Below are 26,601 nucleotides of genomic sequence, written 5' to 3' on the forward strand. Positions count from 1 at the left end.
ACGGAAGGCCCCCTCCAGCGATTCAGCAAGCTGCACCGTTTCCCGGAGGTCGAGTGTCTCCCTCTCTAGCAGGTGCTGGCGAACGCAGTGAGAGTCAATGCCGGCAACATAAGCGTCCGGGATCAGGAGTTTGGTGTGCTTAGCAGCCGACACCGTCTCGCAGTTGCAGGCCCTGCCGAGCACCCGCAAAACGCGCAGAAATTCTGCCAGCGACTCTCCAGGGCGCTGACGCCGCGTGGCAAGGAGGTGCCTGGCGAACAGTCCGTTAACCCGCCTCACATACCGTCCTTTCAAGAGAGTAATGGCTTCATCAAACGAGGCCGCGTCCCGGAAGATGAGAAAAATTTGCGGGCTCATCCGCGAGATGAGGACTCTCAGCTTGTGCTCCTCGGAGACGGCGACAGAATTGATGAAGGATTCTAGACAACGAAGCCAGTGTGCGAAGAAGACATCGGCGTCGGCTGATTGGGGGTCGACCTGCAGGAGGTCTGGTTTGAGACCCGTATCCATGTTAAACAGCTCTTTGATTTAATGAAAGTCAATTAAATTGAAATGCCATCAATTAAGACGGAGAACGCAGAGTGAATTAACTGTGGCTTTAATTGACTTACAACAGAGATGGCAGCGTGCCCCAGAATGAGGCAGTGTGAAAGGTCGGCAGCCTATATACCCAGGCCCTAGGGGGAGGAGCCACGGGCAGAGCCAAAACTGTACAACATGTAATATAGTGGCAATACTGTACAACATGTAATATAGTGGCAATACTGTACAACATGTAATATGTAGCAGCACAATACAACACAGTGGTTTCACCACACCATCTAACCAGAGAGTGGGTTAAATCAGCTGGACCAGAACAAATGGAGGAGCAAACACACACATCCACTGGTGAGAACAGAAATTATGAATATGAAGGGGAGACATTTGAAAATAATTGAAACATTATAATAATTTTAAGGATTTCTTTTCAAAACAAACCAAATCACATATGTGAACTGCCACAATAATTCTAAGTAATTGTTTCGAAGATGTTTAATATTCTACATTAGACACATTTTTTTAAAAAATAACACACTTATTGACTTCATTGAAGTGAGTGAGCACACAAACGTGGTTCATTTACATCCTTGGCCGGGACTCTCCGTTCCCCACCGCTGCCATTGGGAATCCCGAAAAACTGGGTTGGTGCCGGGTGGCAGATCCGTCCCCAGTCTTCGCTCCCATGCTGCTGCCTGTAGCGGGCTACCTGTCCCACACCAGCGGGAACATGCAAAGTGCTAAATTGCATACATTAGCATGTAATTAACAGGCTGGAAGCCTGATTCACCCCCCCCGCCCCCCCCCACACCCCCCCCCCCATGTGTTTCAAAGAACAAAGAAAAGTACAGCACAGGAACAGGCCCTTCGGCCCTCCAAGCCCGTGCCGACCATGCTGCCCGTCTAAACTAAAATCTTCTACACTTCCTGGATCCGTATCCCTCTATTCCCATCCTATTCATGTATTTGTCAAGATGCCCCTTAAACGTCACTATCGTCCCTGCTTCCACCACCTCCTCCGGTAGCGAGTTCCAGGCACCCACTACCCTCTGTGTAAACAGGCCACCACAGCGGGAAATCAACTGGGTGGGCTTTGGTGCAAGTATGACCAAGTGTAGCCCTGGCACAGTGGATCCTGAGGGGGGTCATCTAATTTCTAATGTTTCCCTCTGCCAGGTTGAGGGGGGTTCCCCAAGGATATGGGGGTTGGGTGAGCTCAGGATTGACCTTGGGATGGGAGTGCTATGTTTGGACTGCCCCTTCCAGCCCTGAGCAATCTTAAGATCACCCTTGGCATGGTGATCTCAGGCAGCCCTCTGTTCAACAGCATCATCCTGTTCAGACATTTTAAACTCTGAAGTGACCTCGTCATCCTGACCTTCTCTGCCAGACAGCTGATGAGCAGTCCAGTGAAGAATCAATGCAGGAACACTTTCCCTTTTCCAACACCTGCTCCCTCAGCCCTATGTCTTTGAAACTGCAGCATTTTAAAAGTGTCAGAGCCTTCCTGGAAAACCCTCAACACTTGAAAAGGCTTTACATCCCCGGAGATCCTTTGAAATGCTCAGTATCTATTCAATTTCACAAAGCAGTACCTTTCACTAGCCACGATTGACAGCTTAATGGTTCAGACACAGCTACTAAGGAGTTTGTTTATTTACCTTTCCTTTCACACTTGAATGCATCTTAAGTACTCTCCATTGATCCTAACCACAATGTTTAGAAACACTTTTGTAATGATTGACAGCTCCTGACCACTTCAACAATGCTAAGTATTTTCACGTCCCTTCGGCTTTTCTAACCGCAGAAAGCACCGTTGAACTGGTCAAGAGCTGTCAATCATACCAAGTGTATTTGTTAACATTGTGGTTAGTATCAATGGAGGGTGTTTGAGCCTGAAGAAGGAGGGCTGGTCACCCTCATGCATGCGTTGTGTTGTGGGGAATGGATGCTCCTTGGTGCTGAAGGTTTGGGGTTGCTCCCCTTGTCAGCAGGTTGGGGGGGGGGGGGGGGGGGGTTATTTTTACATTTGGGGGGGGTCCTGCTGCTGGATCGGGTCACCCATTCAAAATGGCAGCCCAAGATCACAAAGGGAAGGGGACTCGGAGTGCTTGCTGCAATGCACAAATTTGCATGGCGAAGGTATGGGAAAAGCACCTGGATGATACTTCTAGTGCCAGCGAGGGCCGGTCCTGATCCTCCGCTGGTGGGAGCAGTTAGACACCGGAATGGAGAATCCCGCCTTTGCTTGTTTGTCTGATTTTAGCAATAAGTGTACTCCATCTCTCCTTAGTCTGTCAATGCTAAGAAGATGAAGAATCAGTTTGGAGTGCTGTTGTTTTTGTAATTAGGATTGTACTGCAGAAAATTCAGCAAATTAGAATTATGTTTTATTGTAGAAACAATGTTCATAAGCGGAGACCCAACATCGTGACTGCCTGCACGTTTCATTGTCCAGGTGGCATTTGCTGCCAACTGCTTTGCCTCTTTGCCTCTGTTGCACTCCGGAAATCTCTTTTTTTATTGCCAGAGGAAGAGCATAAAGACTCAATTTAATTTTACTAGCTCCAGTTAGGTGGGTAGAAAGGGAATGTACATACATGCATGAATCCGAAGGATGGAAGGATCAGAGGCAAAAGCAAATGCGGGGAGAGTTGAGATATGGAGCAAACGGGGCAATGTTACATCTCTACCAAATCTCCCCTTAACCTTTTCTGCTCTCAGGGGAACTATCCCATTTACCTGAGTCTCTCCATGTAACTGAAACCATGGTGCCATTCTGATGAATTTCATCTGCACCTTCCCTATGGCTTTGAAATTCTTCCTAAATGTGATGCTCAGAAATGACAAAATTTTCGTTGGCCAAGGTTATTAATGGTTACATGAACTAAGGTAACCAGATGGAGTTAAGATGCAGATCAGTTATGATTAAATTAAATCACGAATCAAATAGGCTCAAGAGATTAAATGGCCTACTTCTATTGCTATGTTCCTAATATTAAACTTTGTATAGTATGTATATGCGGTCTCCACTCAGGAATGCACACTGGAGGGTTTGAGGAGTTTGCAAAGCAAGCAACGTTTTGCTGAACCAGGGATGCAAAAAAAACGTGAAGAGCAAAGCCACATGCAGTGTAATACTTCACTGCATCAGAGTAATTTATGTACAGGAGGTGACCATTTGGCCCACTTAGCCCATGTGGGCTCTCTGTAAAACAAACCAGTTAACTCCATTATCCTGCTCTCTCTTTTGCCCTGCAAGCTTATTTCCTTCAAGTGCCCATCCAATTTCCTTTTGAAGTTGTTGATCACCCCCGCTTCCACAATCCTTGGGAGCTGCAAGTTCTAGGTCATTACCACTTGCTGCGCAAAAGGTTCTTCTGTGCAAAAAATCCTCAGCAGCCTGGCAGAATCCGTGGAGAGAGAAACCGAGTTAATGGTTTGGGTCCAATTTCTTTGGATTTAAAAAAGATGACAATCTCACTGAACAAGAATATTTAGGTCTTTAGTGCAGGTCTTTCTAGTTTCAATGATTATTCAAACTTCGTTGGAACTCTAGCCTTAATTGCTATGCACTGATGTGTTGGGTGTTCTGGATCACAAACAGGTCACCAACACTGGAAGTGGTGCAACTCTATTTTATTATAAGGTTAACTATATTAACATACTTGAACTGTGGGTAAATGCAATACCAGCTTTAACTGTTGACTCTTGCCTAGTCCTAACCAGGTGATGCACTCAGCACATGGTGAATGTCTGTGTTGCAGGCTGTGAGCTCTGTGCTCCGAGCTGGCTGCTACTAGAATGAGCGGGAACTCTCCTGTCCCCTGTCTTTATAGTGCATGTGCTCTCACTGGTGATTGGCTGCGGTGTTGTGTATGCTGATTGGTCCCACTGCATGTCCACCAGTGTGTGTGTGTATGTGTCTGCACCATAATATACTGGTGTATATTATGACATGCACCTCCCCATAATCATTTACAAAACAAATACAAGGAGGCACAAGAAGATTACAAATTAAAATTAGAATGAACAGTGCTGTCAACACTTGAATAAAACTTCTAAACAGAACATCATTTATTTTACCTGGCTCAAGTGGTTTCAAGAAATAAAATGAATAATACCTCAATACCAGTTGTGGAGCTTTCAAATGCAATAAAAGACGGCAAAATCCATGAGAGGAGACAGCTACATTTACAATATTAGCAGCTTCACAAATATAAAGATGCAAATTGAAAGAGGCCAAAGGATTCAATAAAATGTAATCATTCTATTTCTTTTGCACATGCAAATCTCTAGCAGGAAGGCAATTACATTTAAATATTCCAAACACTTAGAAATTGCTATTTGAAGAAACAGAATATTTAATTCAAATAAAAATCCTAGACTGCTAATACTTATTTTTTTTTTAAATGCATTTTACTCAAACTTGTATCAAAGTAGGTTACAGCAAATAAACACCCCGGGAACCATTCTTCTCAACAATCAACTATACAGTTTGTACAGATTTTCCTCCTTTTTCACCCGCCCCTCCCCATCCCCCCCCCCCTGCAGCGAACAGCTCCTCAAACACGGTCACAAACATCCCCCACCTTTTCTCAAACTCCCCTGCTGAGCCCCTTAACTCATACTTTATCTTCTCTAACCGCAGGAAGTCATACAGGTCACCCAACCAAGCTGCTACCCCCATGGCGATGCCGACCGCCACTCCAGCAAAATCCGTCGCCGTGCAATCAGAGAGGCGAAGGCCATGACATTGGCCTTCCTCCTCTCCATGAGCTCCGGCTTCTCTGAAAGCCCAAATATCGCCACCAAAGGGGCCGGTCTACTCTCTCCTCCACTATCCTAGCTAAGACCGCGAACACTCCCGCCCAGAATCTTCCCAATTTTCCACAACCCCAAAACATATGCGCATGATTCGCTGGCCCCCGCCCACACCTCTCACAATCATCTGCTAACCCCTGAAAGAACACACTCATTCTCGCCCAAGTCATATGCACGCTGTGCACCACCTGAAACTGTATCAGGCTCATCCTTGCACAAGAGGAGGTCCCGTTTACCCTTCACAGTGCCTCACTCCATACTCCCCAATTGATCTCCATTCCCAACTCCACTTCCCATTTCTCCTTGATCTTCACCACCCGCTCGCTTCCCTGTTCCTCCAGCCACTTATATATATCCCCAATTCTTCCTTCCCCTTCCACATCCGGAAGCAGCAGTCACTCCAGCAGGGTGTATCCCGGCAATCTAGGGAACCCCTTCCAGACCTTTTGTGCAAAGTCCCTAACCTGTAGATACCTGAACTCACTACCCCTTGGCAGCTCTACCCTCTCCCTTAGCTCCTCCAGACTGGCGAACCCTTCCTCCAAATACAAATCCCTCACCTTGACCAGCCCCACTTCCCTCCACCTCCTGTACACTATCCACCCCCCCCGGCTCAAACCCATGATTCTCGCACAGCGGCGTTAGCACTGACATCCCTTCCACCCTAAAATGCCTCCTCAGCTGATTCCATATCTTCACCGTGGACTGCACCACTTGGCTCCCTGAATACCTACTCGGAGTCATTGGCAATGCTGCCGTCATCATAGCCCTCAAACTAGACCCCTTACAAGATTCCTCCTCCACTCTACCCCTTCTCCTTCCCACCACCGCCGCACCTTGTCCATATTCGCCGCCCAATAATAATGAAGCAAGTTTGGCTTCGCCAACCTCCCCTGCTGCCTCTACCTCTGTAGCAGGGTCCTCCCCACCCTCGACATCTTCCCCGCCCATACAAAGTCAGAGATGATTGTGTCCACTTTCCGAAAAAAGGCCTTTGGTATAAAGATCGGGAGAGCCTGAAAGATAAACAAGAACCTCAGCAGAATATTCATTTTCACCACTTGGACCCTCTCCGCCAACGTTAAGTGCAATGTATCCCACCTCTTAAGATCCTCCCTGGCCTCCTCCACCAGCTTCGTTAAGTTCCACTTATGGAGCCCCGTCCATTCCCTCGCTGCCTGAATCCACTAATACCTGAACCTATCCCTTGCTACCGTAAATGGCCCGCTCATTCACCGGGAATACCTCGCTTTTCCCTACATTCAGCTTGTATCCCGAGAACCCTCCAAACAGGCCCATAATCCTTCCCATACTCGCCAATGGATCCGAAACATACAGCAAGAGGTCATCGGCATCGAGCGACACCCGATGCTCCCTCTGTCCCCTCATTATCCCCTGCCGACACCCTGAGAGCCATCGCCAATGGCTCTATGGCCAGCGCAAACAGCAGTGGCGACAGCAGGCAACCCTGCCTCGTACCCCTGTGTAAGTCAAAGCTTCGTGAGCTCATATCCTTCGTCCTCAACCTCGCCCATACAGCAACCGCACCCATGCCACAAATCTCGGCCCAAACCCAAACCTTCCCAAAACTTCGAACAAGTACCGCCACTCCACCCGATCAAATGTTTTCTCCGCGTCCATGGATACCACCACCTCTGGTACCAGAGCTCTTGACGGATTCATCACCACATTCAACAGCCGTCTTATATTACTCGCGAGCTGCCTGCCCTTCACGAAACCTGGTTGATCTTCTGCAACCATCCCCAGGACACAGTCCTCCATCCTCCCCGCCAACAACTTGACCAATACTTTCACATCCGTGTTCAATAGTGATTTGGGTCTATACGACCCACATTCCACCGGATCCTTCCCTTTTTTGGGGATTAGTGTGATTACTGCCTGCTTCATCGTCTCCGGCAACTCCCCCTTCCCCAGTGCTTCATTAAACATCCCCAACAGATGTGGTGCCAGGTCCGCTGCAAATTCCTTCTAAAATTCTGCTGGTTACCCATCCGGCTCAGGGGCCTTCCCCGACTTCATACCCCTGATACTATCCAGCACTTCCCTCAGCCCCAGGGGCTCCTCTAACGCCTGCCTCTTTGCTTCCTCCACCTGGGGAACTTCCAGCTCGTCCAGAAACCACCCCATGTCCCCCTCCTCTCCTCCTGGGTCTGCCTCATAAAGTCCCTGGTAATACTCTCTAAATGCCTCATTTATCTTCCGTGGCTCTGACACCACATCCCCAGCCCCAGTCCGGATCTTCAATATTTCCCTGGACGCAGCCTGCCTCCGCAGCTGGTGCGTCAGCATTCGGCTCGCCTTCTCCCCATACTCGTATTGCACCCCCTTTGCCCTACTCAGTTGCCCTACCGCCCTCCCCGTTGTCAGCCTGTCAAATTGCCCCTGCAACTTTTCCTCCTCGCCAATCACTTCACGGTGGGCACCCTCGAATATTCCCTGTCCACCTCCACTATCTCGCTCACCAGACGGTCATGTTCCGCCCTCCTTTCCTTATTCGCATGAACCGTAAATGAGATAATTTATCCCCGGACCACTGCCTTCTGTGCTTCCCAAAAAATGCCCGCCGACACCTCCCCATTCTGATTGAACGCCACATAATCCCTAATCGCCAACCGCACCTTATCACAAAAACCTCCATCCGCCAACAACCCCGAGTCAAACCTCCACCTGGGCCTCTGCTCTCGTCCCGTACTGAACCGAATATCCAGCCAGTGGGGTGCATGGTCCGAGATAACTATCACCGCATACTCTGCCCCCTCCACCCCAACCAAAACCTCCCGACTCACTACAAAGTAATCAATCCTCGAATACACCTTATAGACGTGTGAAAAGAAGGAATACTCCCTTCCCGCTGGGTTCTGAAAGCGCCATGGATCCACCGTACCCATCCTCTCCATAAACCCCCCCAGCTCGCTTGCCATTCGTACCCTACCCATCGATCTATCCACCCTCGGCTCCAGGACACAGTTGAAATCTCATCCCATGATCAACTGGTACGTGGCCAAATCTGGGATCGCTGCCAGCAACCCACTCATAAAACCCACATCATCCCAATTTGGGGCCTACACATTTACCAACATTACCGGTGCCCCTTCCAATACCCCACTCACAATCACATATCTCCCTTCTGGATCCCTCACCTCCTTCGCACTAACGTATCACATTTTTTTGCTCATTAAAATTGCCACACCGCTCGATTTCAAATCAAACTCCGAGTGAAAAACCTGCCAGACCCACCCCTTCCTTAACCTAACCTGGTCCTTCACACGGAGGTGTGTCTCCTGCAAAAAGAAAACCCCCGCTTTCAAGCTCCTGAGGTACGCGAACACACGCAACCTTTTAACCGGCCCATTCAGTCCCCGGACGTTCCACGTTACCAACCTCACTGGAGGCTTGCGCCTCCAATCCCCTCTACCGTCCGTCATCTTCCCCACTTAACTCCTGCCCCTTTAATTCCACTCTGTACCTAGCCCATCCCAGATGGCCCCTTTCTTTGCCCGTGACCATGTCATCTCTCACCCCCTGCCGCCTTGCAGAAACTCCGCCCCGCTGTCCCCCTTCTTCCCCCCCCACTTCCCCTTTCCCACCTCCCCCCACCACCTCACTTCCATTCACCAGCATAACCTGCTAGCGCGGCTGCCCCTGCCCAAAGGCACATCCAAATGACCTCCCCCTCCCTCTCCCCTCCCACTCCTCAGCTCAAAAAAGGCCTCCTGCTGGCCTTACCCTCCCTCACACAAACAAGGACTTCTCCTGAACTCCAGGTAGCCTTCACCAAAAGCAAACAAACAGATGTTAAACACAAACAGTGCCATAAAACAGGAGGGGGGATGGGAACATCCATCCCCACATGAACGTTTCACCCCTCCAACTCCTTACAATCTCAACATTGAACAGAACCACCCCCCACAAAAAAAGGCGAAAATCCCCCAATCCCTACACCCACTTCAAACATGCTCCCGACCATTACATAGTGCCAGCACTCCGTTTCCCAAGCATTGTCCACTCAGTTCTCCCCCAGTTTATGCTCCTTAATGATGTCTTCAGCCGCTTCTGGGGTCTCGAAATAATACTTCTGGCCTCCAAACGTTACCCATAATTTTGCCGGGTAGAGCACCCCAAACCTGATCTGCCGCCGGTACAGCACCGCCGTGGCCTTGTTGAAACCTGTCCGCCGTTTTGCCAACTCGGCTCCGATGTCCTGATAAATCCAGACGTTATTTCCCTCCCAGTCGCAGCTACGCTTCTCCCTGGCCCACCGTAGAATTTTCTCTTTCTCCACAAACTTATGGAGTCTCACGATCACCGCCCGCTGGGGCTCCCAGCTCTCGGCTTTTGCCTCAGAGACCTATGCGCTCAGTCCACTTCAGGTGCCTTATCTAGCACCCCTTCTGCCACCAGTCCCGCCAGCATCCTCGAGACATACCTCATGGCACTCACACCTTCCACTCCTTCAGGCAGGCGCGCTATTCGCAGGTTCTGCCTTCTCGAGGCATTCTCCTGCTCCTCCACCTTTGCCCTCAATGTTTTACAGAGGTCTCCTAGGAGCCCCACCTCCGCCTCCAGAGCCACCACACGACCGCTGTGGTCCGAGATCACTCCTTCAATCTCCTGAATCTGTGACCCCTGCACCTCCAAACACCTCTCCATCCACTCCAAAGTACTCTTCAGGGGTGCAACAGCTTCTGCAATGGCCTTTGCATGATCCTCATGCATTTCTTTCCTCTGTTTATGGAATTCCTCCTTGATAAAAGTCATCAGTGCCTGTATCTGGGGCCTTACAGCTTGCCCCTCCCTCGCATGCATGCTGGAAGAGACTGTCTGTGAAGCACAAGACTGTTTCAACTTTCCAGCCAAACCTCTCACTGTTTTCTGCCGGGTCCGGTGATCAGAAGACATACCGTTCCAGGGGTAAACTACTCCTCTAACATTCACCTACATCTTTTTATCAAAATTCCACCCGGATCTGGGTAAAAAGAGCCCTTTTCTGTGACTTTGAACAGGAACAGCCCTTTATGTGACCAATCACTCCATGGTCACAAGTGGAAGTCCCTGCTAATACACTTACAATCCGCTAAGAGCTGTGTAATTATGTTTCACTGTGCGCACTTGGTCCTAATTTACAAGATTTGTCCAATTCAATAAGTTTAGGAGTAAGCTAGGAATACATTAAGATGGAGACCACAAAGACTCAACCATTTGAAAGACAAACACCAGAAGCACCAAACATTACTATGTGTCTTTAGGTAGCTCTCACATAACTTTTCCTATCACATTACAACAGCATTTAAACAAGAAAAATCAAGGCGGATGCTCCAGATCAGTACTGAAGAAGTGGTGCACTGGTGGAATTGCCAATTTTCAAATGCGACATTAAACGGAGGCTCCATCTCAGATGGACACAATGGCACTATTTTAAAAAAGAGCTGGGGAATTAACCCTGGTATTCTGGTCAATATTTATCCCTCAATCAACATCACAAAAAAAGATGATCAAATTGCTGTTTTTAGGAATTTGCTGCGTGCAAATTGACTGCTGCTTTTTAAAAACACGTTACAACATTACACTTCAAAAAATGTTACATTGACTGTAAAGTACTTTGAGATGGCTGGCCAGTGAAAAGCGCTATAAAAATGCACATCTTTCTTTTCTCTTAAACTGATGCTGAACTATACAGCTAAAATGGTAGAGCATAAACAGAAGAAAGGTATGAACCATCAAATATTCTGGCCAGCCTGCACCTTGGCTAGGAAATCAGTGTTGGTAACTATGACATCAGGAAGACCTCCTGAAGGGAATCAACAGTAATCTATCAAACTGATCACCACAATCGGAAGAACTTCACAACTACTGCTCACATGGCATTGATACCGTACTCTTCTCATATCACTTATTCAGGTTGACACAGACCATAAAAGCTTTAGTGCCTTGTTTACCTCGAGGTTAAACTTCAAACCTCAGCCTGTCCTGCGGAAAGAATAACAACAGGTTTCCAGACCATAATTATATTCAACAACCCTACTCAAAATTGCAGACAGTCATCTCACCAATGAAAGATTTCTTTTTGACATTTACACATCGAGAATGACCACTGTGGCACAGTACTGGAGAGCTGCTGCTAACAACCGTGAGAACATAAGTACTTTGCAATGGGTGACTTGCCTTTTAGACCCACTTTCCTGTTGTCTGAGCGCTGACAATCCAACTGAACTCTCGGCACAATCTCAATGTTCCATGAAAACCAATAAAGCACCTCAGCCATTCAGAGAAACTCATTTATGTGCAAATATAACCCAAATGATTCAGTTAATATTCATTATATAACCGAGTTGATAGTGTGGTGTTGATACTGCTCCCGCTGTCAACAATATATTTTTGAATAGCCACGATTTTGCTTCCACAATCCCAGTACTGCTGTTTGAATTATTCCTCCTCTATTTGCAAACATTTAAGTTATTTTTAAAAATAATTTAGTGCTTTTATTATATTAGTTTAATTGCGTTGGGTATAATTTTTTTCTGGAAAAATAATAAAATTCATGGAGGTAAATATATAACAAAAATGTAAAGCTTTTATTCGCACCACACCCAGTTTCATTCCATTGTTTAACTGTTCGCTGAACAGAAATACCTTGGTCTGGTTCAGCTTATAATGCTCTGCAGGGATAGAGAGGGAAGGTTAATGAGTCCACTGTAAGAGTTCTTTAACTTTCTGTCCTTTTAGTCAGAGAGGGGTTGGATAGATTAACCCTACTACATTCAAAGGGACTAGAATCTAAATTTAACTGACTGGGGATTGGTTGGGTAAAAAGCCCTCCTGATCACTGGTAATTTTAATTCCAGAGCCTTATCTAAGTTTGATGGGCAAAGATACAGAATCAAGCTGTTCGCCACACACTGCACACAATTTCTGGTGCAGAGTCAGGGCAGACTCAAGTGGCCTACTTCTGCTGTTACAGGCGCGATTTAACCAAATGGAAACAAAGTCCCGTAGCGATGGCGTTTAGCTGCGAGTTGCCCAGTGCGTATCTGGTTAGATAGGGGTCCTAAGCGGGGAACGTGTGGCCGAAGTTGCACATTGCCCCGTTTCTGCACTGAGGGACTCGGCTCGCTGGAACTCCTCAGCGTAGCGATCATCCTGTTCTTTGGAGCCCCCGATGCAACCCACGGTTCCCCCCACACCCAACGCAACATGAGAGGGTCCAAGGGCTTCCCTGCACCCCCTCAACACCCCACAGGGCACGCCCGGCCTGATTACTGCCGCACGGAAAACATCTGCTTGGCATCTTGGCAGTGCCAATCTGGTATCCTGGCAGTGCCCCTGCCAGCTGGTGGTGCCACTATCAGGGTACCTTACCAGTGTCAGACTGGCACTGCCAGGGTGCACAGGTGGCACCAGCAGTGCTGGGGTGCCACCCTGTCCAGAGGGCAAGCATCTGGGGGCCGTCAATGCCCTGGGAGAGCCCCATGAGTGCATTTCCATCTGGTCCCCATTTTTGGAGACGAGTACTGAACGGCGTTCGCCCAAGGTCTCCGAGGCGAAGGAATTAGATCACAATGCCTCAGGAAACTCCATATTAGTGTGAGGCTAGCTATCGTGTTCCAAAACGTAGATTTGATAAATAATTTTTTTAACATTGTACTAACTGACTTGTCCTTTCTAAAGCCTAAGCCAGAACTTACCTTAAACAAATAGGTGAAATGCTTGATTTAAACATTTGTATGAAATCAATGTATTAATACTCCCAGTTTTGTCCTAGATTTGAAAAAATATATATATATCAACATTAGCACAAATGTAATTGCAGATTTGAAAATGTGCTGCGGAAAGCAAAACATCAAACATTAGGGGCAGCACGGTAGCACAAGTGGATCGCACTGTGGCTTCACAGCGGCAGGGTCCCAGGTTCGACTCCCCGCTGGGTCACTGTCTGTGCGGAGTCTGCACGTTCTCCCCGTGTCTGCATGGGTTTCCTCCGGGTGCTCCGGTTTCCTCCCACAGTCCAAAGACGTGCAGGTTAGGTGAATTGGCCATGATAAATTGCCCTTAGTGGCCAAAAAGATTAGGAGGGGTTATTGGGTTACGGGGATAGGGTGGAAGTGAGGGCTTAAGTGGATCGGTGCAGACTCGATGGGCCGAATGGCCTCCTTCTGCACTGCATATTCTATGTTCTATGATGGATTTCACTTAACTGGCTAGTGACTGAGGAAAGAACAAAAATAACTGAGGAGGAGTGTGGGTTTCCAGATCGAGTAGTCAAGCACCCAACCTTGCCTGTTCTGGACGCAATGTTTAGTAATGATTGAGGAGTAATACAAAAAGTAGTAGAAGATTGTTGATGATCCAATAAAATTGAACTGTATTAAACAGGCAAATACCAGTGAGCTTTAAGGAAATTGTGAGATCAGTGATTTTGATGGCCTATATTCCAGATTACCAGATATAATAATTAACCCCATGTTATCTAGAACCCCTGTTGGCTTTGTTTCAAAGTCAACATTGAGGTTTATCGTTGCCTTTTTCATTTAAAATGATACTATGTCTGGAAAATCTAAAAGTTTATTTCACGTTAAAGACATGGACTTGGTTATGCAGAAGATAATTTCAAAGTTTGCAGCAATGTTTCTGCTCAACTGCGCGAGTACATGGCCGTGGAGTAGCAAGAAAAGTACGACTCAGGCCTGTGAGAAATTTAAGGGGATAAGGCACTGAAACTCCAACATCTGCAATACATAAGCTAATTCTGCCATGTCTGCCTGTCGGGAGCAACTTGCTTTAACGACACTGATTTTTCGACCCCTTATATGGTTAATAAATCCCAAACTCCACAGCCCCGTGGGAGTCAGGTAACTAGATTCATTCACAAAAACACTTCTGGAAACTTATTACAGGATAAAGGACCTTTCGTGATGGAACACGTTATGGATCATTCCTGTTACTTTTCAGGTAACAACAAGCAGGGCCAGGGAGAGAAAGTTCATTGATCTGAATATTAACTCGGTTTCCCTCTCCACAGCGCTACTTGACCTGCAGAGTATTTGGTGTTTTTTGTTTTCATTTATTTCTAGTACCACCTCTTTATCTATATTTAGTGCATCCAGAGTCACAGCGACCTCCTCTTTCATTATGACTTTGACAGCACCTTCTTCTTTGGTAAAGGCAGAGTACGCATTTTAGTACCGTCTGCTTCCATGTGTAAATAAATGCCTGTTTGGTCCGAACCAGCCCCAGCCCACCTTTTACTAATTACATGCCAAAGGACACTTTTGCCCTCCCTTTTGTGTTAGCTGCCAGCCTCTTCCCATATTCAGTCTCGGACTCTCATTTCTTTTTTCTCTTGCCCATTGAACTTTCTTTATTCAGCCTGGTCCTTACTTCTATTATCAACCGTACCTCTATCATATCTGCTTCATCTATTTTTCTTATCATCCAGGGATTTGTTTGTCTGCCTTTGTTTGTCCTACTTTATATTTCATGGGAACTGTGCCCAAGTAAATACTTAGGGCATCATTAAAATCATTTTTACCTACTTCTGCTGATACATTAAGGCTTTTGTTGACTTTGAGCAAGATAATCAATTCTCCCTTGGTTTCGTAACATAAATAAGATCCACATTAAATGAATGATGTGTAATATGACTTTTAAAAAGGTGACTTAGGTTGTCTTAGATACTGCTGTATATTCTTCCAAATACAGTAAACATCACTTTTATTCCTAGTTGGGTATAGGATGATGGAGAACAGTGCAATGATGCAGTTACTGCACTGGTATTTCCCTGAAGAGGTAGGTCATCAATCAAAGGTCAACCCGATAAAGGCAATAAAATATGTTTTTAATTATTCTTTTTCATGTAATTGTCTCTGGCGTAATAGTCAGTAAATTGGAAACAAAATAATGTGTGGCTGAAATCATGTGTATGAAGCTATCAAGCTCTTCACAACCAAGTGGACAAAGATGACAGGCGCGACTTAAGGAAACATCTCTAAGTGTCCTTTATGGCGGAGTTTGCTGGGAGTTTCCCGCCGGGTTGTTGGTGAGTTCCCTACTGCTATCTAACAACACTAAGTCACTTTTTTGGGCTCTGGGGAGTTTCACACCGGTTTACCCACACTTCTAATTTTTTCAACACTGGGGAGCTGAACTCAAGCTGCCATTTTCAAAGGGTGCCCTCATCTTTAAGTGAGCTTGTGGGTCCCCCACAACCCCCACCAACAGGCAATGTCACCCTTCACACACATGGGCATTAACACACATCCCCTCAAGTGAGTACTCCCCGCTATAGGGTCCCTAGGCCCTCCTCATCAGACCTCCACACCCTTACAGGCACCTTCTTCCAGGACTCCCACCCATCACCACTCCCCAACCTCCCACGGGCTCCTATTTACCTGTGCTGCATCCGCCTCCTTTCATGGGCATGGCCCCCTCCAGCCCTGATCCTTGGCAGTGCCACCCTGGCACCCTTGCAATGCCATCCTGGCAGTCCTCTTGCCAGCTTGGTAGTGCCACCCATGCACCTTGACAGTGCGTGTGGCAGTGCCAGCCGGGCAGTGCCAAGGTACCAACATTTCAGTGGAGGGCCAGGGGGCCACCCTACACTATCCCTGGCCACGCAGGAGCCTCCAATGGCTTGGAAGCCCCCCCTCCCGAGTGCCGTTCTGTCTGGTCCACGTTTGTGTTAACCAGTACTGAACAGCGCCTGGCTGTGACCTCTCCAGGGGGGCTGCTAGATCTCGGGAGGCCGGTAGATGCTGGATAAGTTCGCATGCCGTTTAGTTACATCCATTTTGGGCTGGATTCTGACTATATATATATATAAATAAATTATTAGGTTCTGCTGTTAAATTCAACAAGATTTCTGCATCCACTGGATTTCTGAGTTTATTCCACTTCCCATGAATATCAGAAACGAAGGCTCAAATTTTCAGTCCTTGTTTGCAGCTGGGACTTTCTGGTGTCGCTAAAAGTGAATAGAGTTTTGGCTGGAAAGCCAAATTTTCCACTCTCATTCGCAACAGGTCCTCCCACGGACAAGACCGGAGAATCCTGCCCAAAAGTCTCCAAGTACTTGATGAGATAACTTGTCACCATCCTTAGCAACTATGCATGCTGCACAAGTGACTTGATGGTTAAATATAGTTCATATAGTTTAATGGAACGCCTTCAGTGAGGCAGACAAGTAAAACTTCATTTCTGCACTAAATTTTAAGAATTGCATAGACAGTATCAGAGTCTCGACAAAATTAATGATAACGATCTGAAAATGTCAGGTACCTTAATTAAGTTCACAGAAAGCGGAGTAGGTTTGATTAGTGCTTTATCACATAGCACACAATTCACTGTCAGTATTCCGATTACACTGATTGTATTCTGAAATCTAAATAAAGAAACACAATTTCCTTTATACACTTTATTTCTTCTCCTTGCTTCCCACTTATTCATTATTTGCTGTTCATCATTGCACACAATACTCAGCTACAAACAGGTTTCTTGTTCAATGCTTTCATTGCGATTTTGTGTTAAGATAAAGGGTAACATTTTCACAGAGGCACTTTTTTCCATGAGAATTGCAGTAAAGTGCAACGATGGACATTTGAAATCTTCACGTTACTGAACTTTGGAAAAACACGAGCAACAAAATTACCACAGATCACAGCATATAAGTCAACTCATCTTATAAGACAATGCAATTTTTTTGGCTCCTAAAATTGATTTTGCACATATCCTGCATACAAGTCAATCTCTCTTTTGTCACAGTATATGCAGCATTAGTAGTCAGCCTCGGTTTTTGACCCCACAAGTGGACATTTTACTTATTGATACCTTATAACTGGGTGCAAGGGATCAAGCAGATGATATGGCTGTGTTGTGAAAATGCATGGGAGTTTAAGACACAACAACACAGAGCAGACCACATATGGCAAACGACAAAGATATTGACCACCTACATTGGCATTTCACTTTCATGCCCAACATCCAAACCCAGCCCCATTTTTGGAGGGATTTTCTGAGGCTTCAAAGGTTGTCACGGAAGCCGGAATCCATTGTATAGATTTGCTCTTCCAAACTCCAAGTCCTGCCTGGCATGTGTATTTTGAGGTGTATAACACTGGGATGAATTATGTGCTGATGGTTATAGGTTTGCAAAGGGCCAATATGTGAGAAATGTGGAGCAGCAAATTCAAAGCACCAAACAAGAAACATAATAATAATAATCGCTTACTTTCACAAGTAGGCTTCACTGAAGTTACTGTGAAAAGCCCCTAGTGGCCACATTCCAGCACTTGTTCGGGGAGGCACGTACCGAAATTAAACCCATCGCTGCTGGCCTTGTAATGCATTACAAGCCAGCTGTTTAGCCCACTGTGCAAAATGAGCCGCTGTCAATCAGACGTGCATCATTAAAAAATGTTGGTACCAGTAAGTCAAATATGCCAAGGGCAAGACTAAACTCTGTCAGTCCAGCTTCAGGTAACAAGGTATCCTCGGTGGGATGGGCAGTGAAAGACCCCCTCTCCCCACACCAACATAATGGAGGGCCAAGGCTCATGGTGCGGGACACTACCAAAGTTCCAAACAGCAATAGGAAATGAAATATTTTACAAGTAAGGCCATTAAAGTAAAGTGAGTTAATTTATCTTATTTTTCAAATAACAGAGAGAAAGAAATCCATCTTCATCCATCCATCTGGCATTTTGCCAGATTTAGGCTCTAAGTTCTTATTTATACAGAGTGAGGTGTGCAGGAACATTGGAAAAGAGGGAGGCTATTCAAAGTAGGGCAGCATGGTAGTGGAGTCTGTGCGCAGTCTGCACATTCTCCCTGTGTCTGCGTGGGTTTCCTCCGGGTGCTCTGGTTTCCTCCCACAAGTCCCGAAAGACGTGCGGTTAGGCAAATTGGACATTCTGAATTCTCCCTCTGTGTCCCCGAACAGGCACCAGAGTGTAGCGACCAGGGGCTTTTCACAGTAACCTCATTGCAGTGCGAATGTAAGCCTACTTATGACAATAAACATTATTATCCCCTTGATCCGCTCTGCCATTGCATGTGACGATAGTTGGACAGCATCTCAACTCCATTTACCTGGCTTTGCTCCAGATCCCTCAATACTCTTATCTAACAAAAGTCTGTGTATCCCAGATTGAAAGTTCCGGTCCACTATCTTTTAAAAGGGGACAGATTTTCATATTTCTACATGTGAAAAAGCACTCCCTGACTTTGCTCCTAAATAGTTTAGTTCTAAATTCAAGATTTCCCTACTAGAGGAAATGACCTACCCAATCAAATACTTTTAACTATGGGACTTCCGGTTGCGGCGATGCACTGCTAAGTCGCACGTTTCGGCAGCTCCCGTTCTAACGGACTTTTGGGCTCTTTTCGGGAACCCCAAAGGAATTTTTTTTAGACCAAGCCAAGTGTGGGGTGACGAAGGAAGATCCCCTCCCCCGTGTGGGTATGGAAAGGACCAGTGGTTGTGGCCAGATTGCGAACGATCCTTTGGAGCAGCGGCAGAGAAGAGAAGGGAGAAGCAAGATGGCGGCGGATGGAGCCCAGACGGCATGGGGCCCGGACCAGCAGGAATACCTCCGACGATGTGTGGAGGAACTTAAGAAAGAGGTGCTGGCGCCGATGTTATTGGCAATCGAGGGACTGAAGGAAACACAAAAGGTCCAGGCGATGGAGCTCCGTGAAGTGAAGGCAAAGGCAGCCGAGAATGAGGATGAGATACAGGGCCTGGTGGTAAAAACGGAGACGCATGAGGCGCTACATAAGAGGTGCATAGAAAGGCTGGAAGCCCTGGAGAACAGCTCGAGGAGGAAGAACCTACGGATTTTAGGTCTCCCCGAAGGAGCAGAGGGAGCTGATGTTGGGGCTTATGTGAGCACGATGCTCCATACGCTAATGGGAGCTGAGGCCCCAACGGGCCCCCTGGAAGTGGAAGGAGCGTACCGGGTCCTTGTGAGAAGACCAAAGGCGGGTGAAATACCAAGGGCGATAGTGGTGAGATTCCACCGCTTCATGGACAGAGAGCTGGGCCAAGAAGGTACGGAGTAGCAAGTGGGAGAATGCTGTGATACGAGTGTATCAGGACTGGAGTGCGGAGGTGGCGAGAAGGAGGGCGAGTTTTAATCGGGCCAAGGCGATGCTTCACAGGAAGAAAATAAAATTTGGGATGCTGCAGTCGGCGCGATTGTGGGTCACGCATCAGGACAAGCACTACTATTTCGAAACAGCAGATGAGGCATGGACCTTCATCCAAGAAGAGAAACTGGACTAGATCTGAGAGTTCGATGTTGGGGGGGGGAAGCAACATCATGGTGGTACAGGAATGTAAAGTGGGGAAAGGGGAGGTTTATTATACAGCAATGTTGGATGGGGAATTTCTCTCCCCCTGATGGGGGGACATGAAGAAATGTGGGCACCAGTGGAAAAGGGGACAGAGAGGGGGGGGGGGAATGAGGGAGCTGCGCCACAGGGGGCGGGGCCGATAGGAAAGCACGGGGTTTTTCCCGCGCTATGGAGATGAAGCCGGGGTCAGCTAGAGTTAGCTGACTTTCGGAAGCATTATGGGGTGGGTAACCATGCTAGAGGGGGATCTAGCGGGGGGGGGGGGGACACACGACTAACTGGGTTGCTGCTGCTGAATGCAAGGGGGAGCTGGCAATAGAAGGGGTGGTCAGGACGGGAAGGCGCCGCCTGGGGGACAGATGGGTGCGCGGGACCTGGACGGGGGGATGGCCCAGAAAAGGGGATGGCTAGTCGGGGGGGGGGGGGGGGAGAAGAGAGCGTCCCCTCAATCCGGCTGATCACGTGGAATGTGAGAGGCCTAAATGGGCCGATTAAGAGGGCCCGGGTGTTCGCGCACTTAAAGAGGCTGAAGGCGGACGTAGTCATGCTCCAGGAGACGCACCTGAAGGTGGCGGATCAGGTTAGGTTAAGAAAAGGATGGGTGGGACAGGTATTCCACTCAGGGTTGGACGCAAAAAACAGGGGGGTGGCGATACTGGTGGGGAAACGAGTATCGTTCAAGGCTAAGAATATAGTGGTGGATAACGGGGGCAGATATGTGATGGCGAGTGGTAGATTGCAGGGCGAGGCAGTCGTGCTGGTGAATGAATATGCCCCGAACTGGGATGACGCGGGAATCATGAAGCGGATGCTGGGACGTATCCCGGACCTGGAGGTGGGAAGCTTGGTAATGGGGGGGGGGGGGGGGGGGGGGGGGGGGGGGACTACTGGCGGATGAGGGGGTCTGTGGAAGGGTGCGGGGGTGTATTGAGAGATACCTGGAGGTCAATGACGATGGTGAGGTCCAGGTGGGGGTAGTATGGGAAGCGCTGAAGGCGGTGGTTAGAGGAGAGCTGATCTCCATTAGAGCCCACAAGGAGAAACAAGAGGGCAAAGAAAGGGAGAGATTAGTGGGGGAGATTTTGAGGGTGGATAAAAGATATGCGGAGGCCCCAGACGAAGGACTATATAGAGAAAGGCGAAGACTTCAGACGGAGTTTGACCTGCTGACCACAGGAAAGGCAGAGGCACAGGGGATGCGATATGAGTATGGGGAAAAGGCGAGCCGGCTGCTGGCCCACCAACCTCGTAAGAGGATAGCGGCGAGAGAGATTGGGGGAGTTAGGGACGAAACGGGAACTATGGAGCAGAGAGCAGGGAAGGTAAATGAGGTGTTCAAGACCTTTTATGAGAGGCTATATAAGTCCCATCCCCCGGGGGGAAAAGAGGGAATGCTACATTTTCTGCACCAACTAAGGTTCCCGAGGGTGGAGGAGCAGGAGGTGGCAGGTCTGGGGGCGCCAATCAAGGTGGACGAGGTGACTAAGGGACTGGGGAACATGCAGGCAGGGAAGGCCCCGGGACCAGATGCGTTTCCGGTGGAATTCTACAGGAAATATGTGTACCTGTTGGCCCCGCTGCTGGCGAGAACCTTTAACAAGGCCAGGGAAGGGGGGGATACTACCCCCGACAATGTCGGAGGCGACGATATCATTAATTCTGAAGCGGGATAAAGATCCGCTGCAATGCGGGTCATACAGGCCTATCTCACTCCTAAATGTAGACACCAAACTGCTGGCAAAAGTGCTGGCGACAAGGATAGAGATTTGCATCCCGGGGGTGGTGCATGAAGACCAGACAGGGTTTGTAAAGGGGAGACAACTGAATGTTAACGTGCGACGGCTGCTGGGGGTGATGATGACGCCCCCCACGGAGGGGGAGGCAGAGATAGCGGCGGCGATGGATGCGGAGAAGGCATTCGATAGGGTGGAGTGGGACTATTTGTGGGAGGTGCTGAGGAGGTTTGGGTTCGGGGAGGGGTTTGTTAGATGGGTCAGACTCTTATATGGGGCCCCAGTGGCAAGTGTAGTCACAAACCGGCAAAGATCAGGGTATTTTCGGCTATACAGGGGAACAAGACAGGGGTGTCCCCTGCCCCCGTTACTGTTCGCGTTGGCAATTGAACCACTGGCCATAGCGTTGAGGGACTCTAAGAAGTGGAGGGGGGTGGTTAGAGGGGGAGAAGAGCATCGAGTGTCGCTCTACGCTGATGACTTACTGTTATACGTTGCGGACCCTGTAGAGGGATGCCAGAGGTTATGCAGATACTGAGGGAGTTTGGAGATTACTCGGGATACAGGCTAAATATGGGGAAGAGCGAGCTTTTTGTAATACACCCGGGGACCAGGGAAGAGGAAAAGACGCTCTGCCGTTAAGGAGAGTGGAAAGGAGCTTCCGATATCTGGGGATCCAGGTAGCCAGGAACTGGGGAACTCTACACAGACTTAATCTGATGCGACTGGTGGAGCAGATGGAGGAGGACTTCAAGAGGTGGGATATGTTGCCGCTCTCATTGGCGGGCAGAGTGCAGGCGGTTAAAATGATGGTCCTCCCGAGGTTTCTTTTCGTGTTTCAGTGTCTCCCCATTCTGATCACAAAGGCCTTTTTCAATAAAATAGACAGGAGCATTATGAGCTTTGTGTGGGCAGGGAAGACCCCAAGGGTAAAGAGGGGGTTCCTGCAGCGCAGTAGGGATAGAGGGGACTGGCGCTGCCAAGCCTGAACGACTACTACTGGGCCGCCAATGTGGCGATGGTTTGTAAGTGGATGAGGGAGGGAGAGGGGGCGGCGTGGAAGAGGCTGGAGATGGCGTCCTGTAAAGGAACGAGCCTAAAGGCGCTGGTGACGGCGCCGCTGCCGTTCTCCCCGAAAAGGTATACCACAAACCCAGTGGTGGTGGCAACCTTGAGGATCTGGGGGTAGTGGAGGTGACGGGTGCCTCGGTGTGGTACCCGATTAGGAATAACCACAGGTTTGTCCTAGGAAGGATGGACGGGGGGTTCCAGTGTTGGCAATGAGTAGGAATTAGGAAACTGAGGGACCTGTTTATAGACGGGACGTTTGCAAGTCTGGGAGCGCTGGAGGAAAAATAGGAGTTGCCCCCGGGGAATATCTTCAGATATATGCAAGTGAGGGTGTTTACGAGGCAACAGGTGAGGGAATTTCCGCTGCTCCCGACACAGGGGTCCAAGATAGAGTGATTTCTGGGGTATGGGTCGGGGAGGGCAAAGTGTCCGAAATATATCAGGAGATGAGAGACGAGGGGAAGGCGATGATAAAGGAGCTGAAGGGAAAATGGAAAGAAGAACTGGGGGAGGTGATTGAGGAGGGGCTATGGCTGATGCCGTAAGCAGGGTAAATTCCTCGTCTTCGTGTGCCAGGCTTAGCCTGATTCAATTTAAGGTTCTACACAGAGCACATATGACGGGAGCAAGACTGAGCAGGTTCTTCGGAATGGAGGGCAGGTGTGGGAGGTGCTTGGGAAGCCCGGCGAAACACACACACATGTTTTGGTCGTGTCCGGCATTGGATGAGTACAGGGGGGGCGTGGCAAGGGTGATTTCAAAGGTAGTGAAGGTCCGGGTCAAGCCAGGCTGGGGGTTAGCGATATTTGGGGTAGCGGAAGAGCCGGGAGTGCAGGAGGCGAAAGAGGCCAATATTCTGGCCTTTGCGTCCCTAGGAGCCCGGCGTAGGATTTTACTCATGTGGAAGGAAGCGGAACCACCCGGCGTGCAGGCCTGGATAAACGACATGGCAGGGTTCATAAAGCTGGAACGAATAAAATTTGCGTTGAGGATCGGCTCAGGGGTTCTCCAGGCGGTGGCAACCGTTCCTTGACTATCTCGCGGAACGTTAAGGGAAGGTACAGTGACAGCAGCAGCAACCCGGGGGAGGGGGGGGGGGGGGGGAGGGGGGCACTATTTTTTGTTATTTTGTTAGTTCACTATATTATTTAAATAATGTTATTTACTAGTTATTGTATTATTTTTATGTTGATTTGTAAAAACTGAAAAATTTTGTTTGAAAAATTTAATAAAATATATTTTAAAAAAAAATACTTTTAACTATTAAACACCTTAATCAAGCCACCCCCTCAACCTCCTACACTCAAGGGAACACAGGTTTATGAAACCTATTCTCATAATTTAACTCTCTAAGCCCCAGTGTAATTTTGGTGGATGTACTCTGCATCTCTTCAAAGGCACATATTTTTCTGAGAGTTACAATCCCTGTAGAGATTGCTAACATTTAAATACAAATCCAAACACCCAGTGATTAACAAAGATTCAAGGCACAAGGCTTCACATCTTTAAATGAACGCAAGATAAATTAGATAAAGTAAGCACCACTAACTTAACACTATAACTCATAAAGACTTATGCTATAAACTCAGTTCCCTTATCTATTACAAGAACCTTGGTAACATTTATTCACTTCTTCTGGGACCAAACACAGCCCTCCAGAATTCACTTTAACTTTTCCTAAGTGTTCCAGTTATTTTCTGAGGTATGACATTTCATAGGGATCCTTTCATTCACTTATGGCTAAGCAAATTCTCTTCAAAACCTCATGACTATCAAATTTTCAGCTTAATATTAGACTTCAATGCATTCTCCATGATAACTGCTTTTTATCACAAGGGTCTGTGAGGACGGTGTAAATTTCTTCACTTAGCTTCAAACGAGGCAAATCTTCCAGTTTTTCTCCTTCTTAAATTCCAGCTGAGTTCCAGCCTCCACTCGCGCTCCACATGATGAACAATAGAGAATTTTATCTTCTTAAGATGCAGGCCCGACTAATATGTATCTTTTGTTGCTCTCTCAACTCAGTGAGCTGCAGCCTATACAAGACCAAAACTACAACTGCCCTTTCAGAGAAATATCCAGATAAATTAAACGTTCGAACCCCAACAGCTCATATCCATGACAACATTACATACTTGGGGTGTTCCAAACAGAAATGTAAATCAATATTTTTTTAATCTTCAACTCAACTCTTTGGCCCTGTAAGCCATATGAATACTTTATATCTCTGATGGATGTGATTGCTCGCCCTCCAGACTGCCTGGTCCTGTTACGAAATCCCCGGTTTATAAATTGCTGCCAGCTTCTTTTCATACATAGATAGATACATACATAGAAGATAGGAGCAGGAGGAGGCCTTTTGGCCCTTCGAGCCTGCTCCACCATTCATCAGAATCATAGCTGATCATCCAACTCATTAGCCTAATCCTGCTGTCTCCCCATAGCCTTTGATCCCATTCTCCCCAAGTGCTATACCAAGCCGCCTCTTGAATATATTCAAAGTTTTAGCATCAACTACTTCCTGTGGTAATGAATTCCACAGGCTCATCACTCTTTGTGTGAAGAAATGTCTCCTTATCTCTGTCTAAAATGGTTTACCCTGAATCCTCAGACTGTGAACCCTCACTCTGGACACAGCCATCATTGGTAACATCTTCCCTGCATCTACCCTATCTAGTCCTGTTAGAATTTTATAAGTCTCTATGAGATCCCTCATCATTCTTCTGAACTCCAGCGAGAACAATCCCAACCTAGTCAATCTCTCCTTATATGGCAGACCTGCCATCCCTGGAATCAGTCTGGTAAACCTTTGCGGCACTCCCTCGAGAGCAAGAACATCCTTCCTCAGAGAAGGAGACCAAAACTGCACACAATACTCCAGGTGTGGCCTCACCAAGGCCCTGTACAATTGCAGCAACACATCCCTGCTTCTATACTCAAAACCTCTTGCAATGAAGGCCAACATACCATTAGCCTTCTTTATCGCCTGCTGCACCTGCATGCTTACCTTCAGCGACTGGTGCACAAGGACACCCAGGTCCCGCTGCACACTCCCCTCTCCCAATTTACAACCATTCAGGTAGTAATCTGCCTTCCTGTTTTTGCTTCCAAAGTGAATAACCTCACACTTATCCAAATTATACTGCAACTGCCATTGATTTGCCCACTCGCCCAACCTGATACTTAAGTGAACAACTTAAATTTTGTACAGAGACAAGGATACACCTTCTGGTCCCATTACAAGTCCAGATATGGGTCTTTCAATGTTTAAATTTTACACTGCTATCTCTGACCTCAGAAATAAATACAAGTTACTATATAAATATAATTAGCTTAAGCTTGTCTGATTTGCATATAAATTAGATGCATACCAGTTTCTTAACCAAATGTTTCCAATATTTCTTAACACTTCAATCTCCAACCTAAATGTTATATTCCTAAAGCTAAAAGTTGTATTTGAACACATATCAAACGTGGAATCAGATATCGGGAACACGTGCTGCGCCCAAAATTGAAATCAGTAATCCAGATAAACTGTGAACAACTGAAGCATAACTGGTTTCCATTTGTATTCCACCACCCTTGAGATAAAGACCAGCATTCCAATTGTGTTTCTGATTATTTTTTGTACTTGCCCAACAGCTTAAAATTTCAAAATAAAGGGAGACATCATATTCAGAATGATTAGGAATGACAGAAAAGGAGGAAGCTTTACATGTTCAGATCCTTTGCAAGTGAAAGAAACAGAATTATGTTTTAAAACGAGGGCAGAAAATGGAAATAGTGGGGCTTGAATTAATCAGCATGCATTGTGTAGAACTGAGATACAGGTCTGTTATAGAACTTCAGGGGGGAATAATCATGAAGATCATACATTTAGTGTTGAAATAAGGAGGATAATTAATATTCAAGGGCAGCTTTGCCAACATGTTATATAACGCACAAGTTGACCTTGCCCTAATAAGTGTTGGAAACAACATAATTCAGAAATGATGACATCTTTGGAAGCAGTTACTGTACCGAGATTTGGACTGTGAAAATCCCCAAACCCAACTCCAGTAAAGAATTA

The 26,601-nt window shown here is 47.3% G+C and overlaps 1 protein-coding gene across 5 annotated transcripts in view; it reads right to left on the reverse strand.

Annotated features, from left to right (window-relative positions):
- ipo11 (importin 11) overlaps positions 1-26,601 on the reverse strand; it is an 878,696-nt gene that overhangs the window by 53,975 nt on the left and 798,120 nt on the right. Inside the window, exon 30 of one of the 5 annotated variants that reach the window (XM_072496962.1) lies at positions 16,654-16,756. The exons of the other annotated variants lie outside the window; for them this stretch is intronic. Coding sequence (XP_072353063.1) covers positions 16,700-16,756 — 57 coding nt within the window. The 3' untranslated portion in view covers positions 16,654-16,699. The remainder of the gene's footprint in view (positions 1-16,653; positions 16,757-26,601) is intronic. 5 annotated transcript variants of the gene reach the window in all.

This window comes from Scyliorhinus torazame, chromosome 3 (genome assembly GCF_047496885.1).
Source record: "Scyliorhinus torazame isolate Kashiwa2021f chromosome 3, sScyTor2.1, whole genome shotgun sequence".
Classification (NCBI taxonomy): domain Eukaryota; kingdom Metazoa; phylum Chordata; class Chondrichthyes; order Carcharhiniformes; family Scyliorhinidae; genus Scyliorhinus; species Scyliorhinus torazame.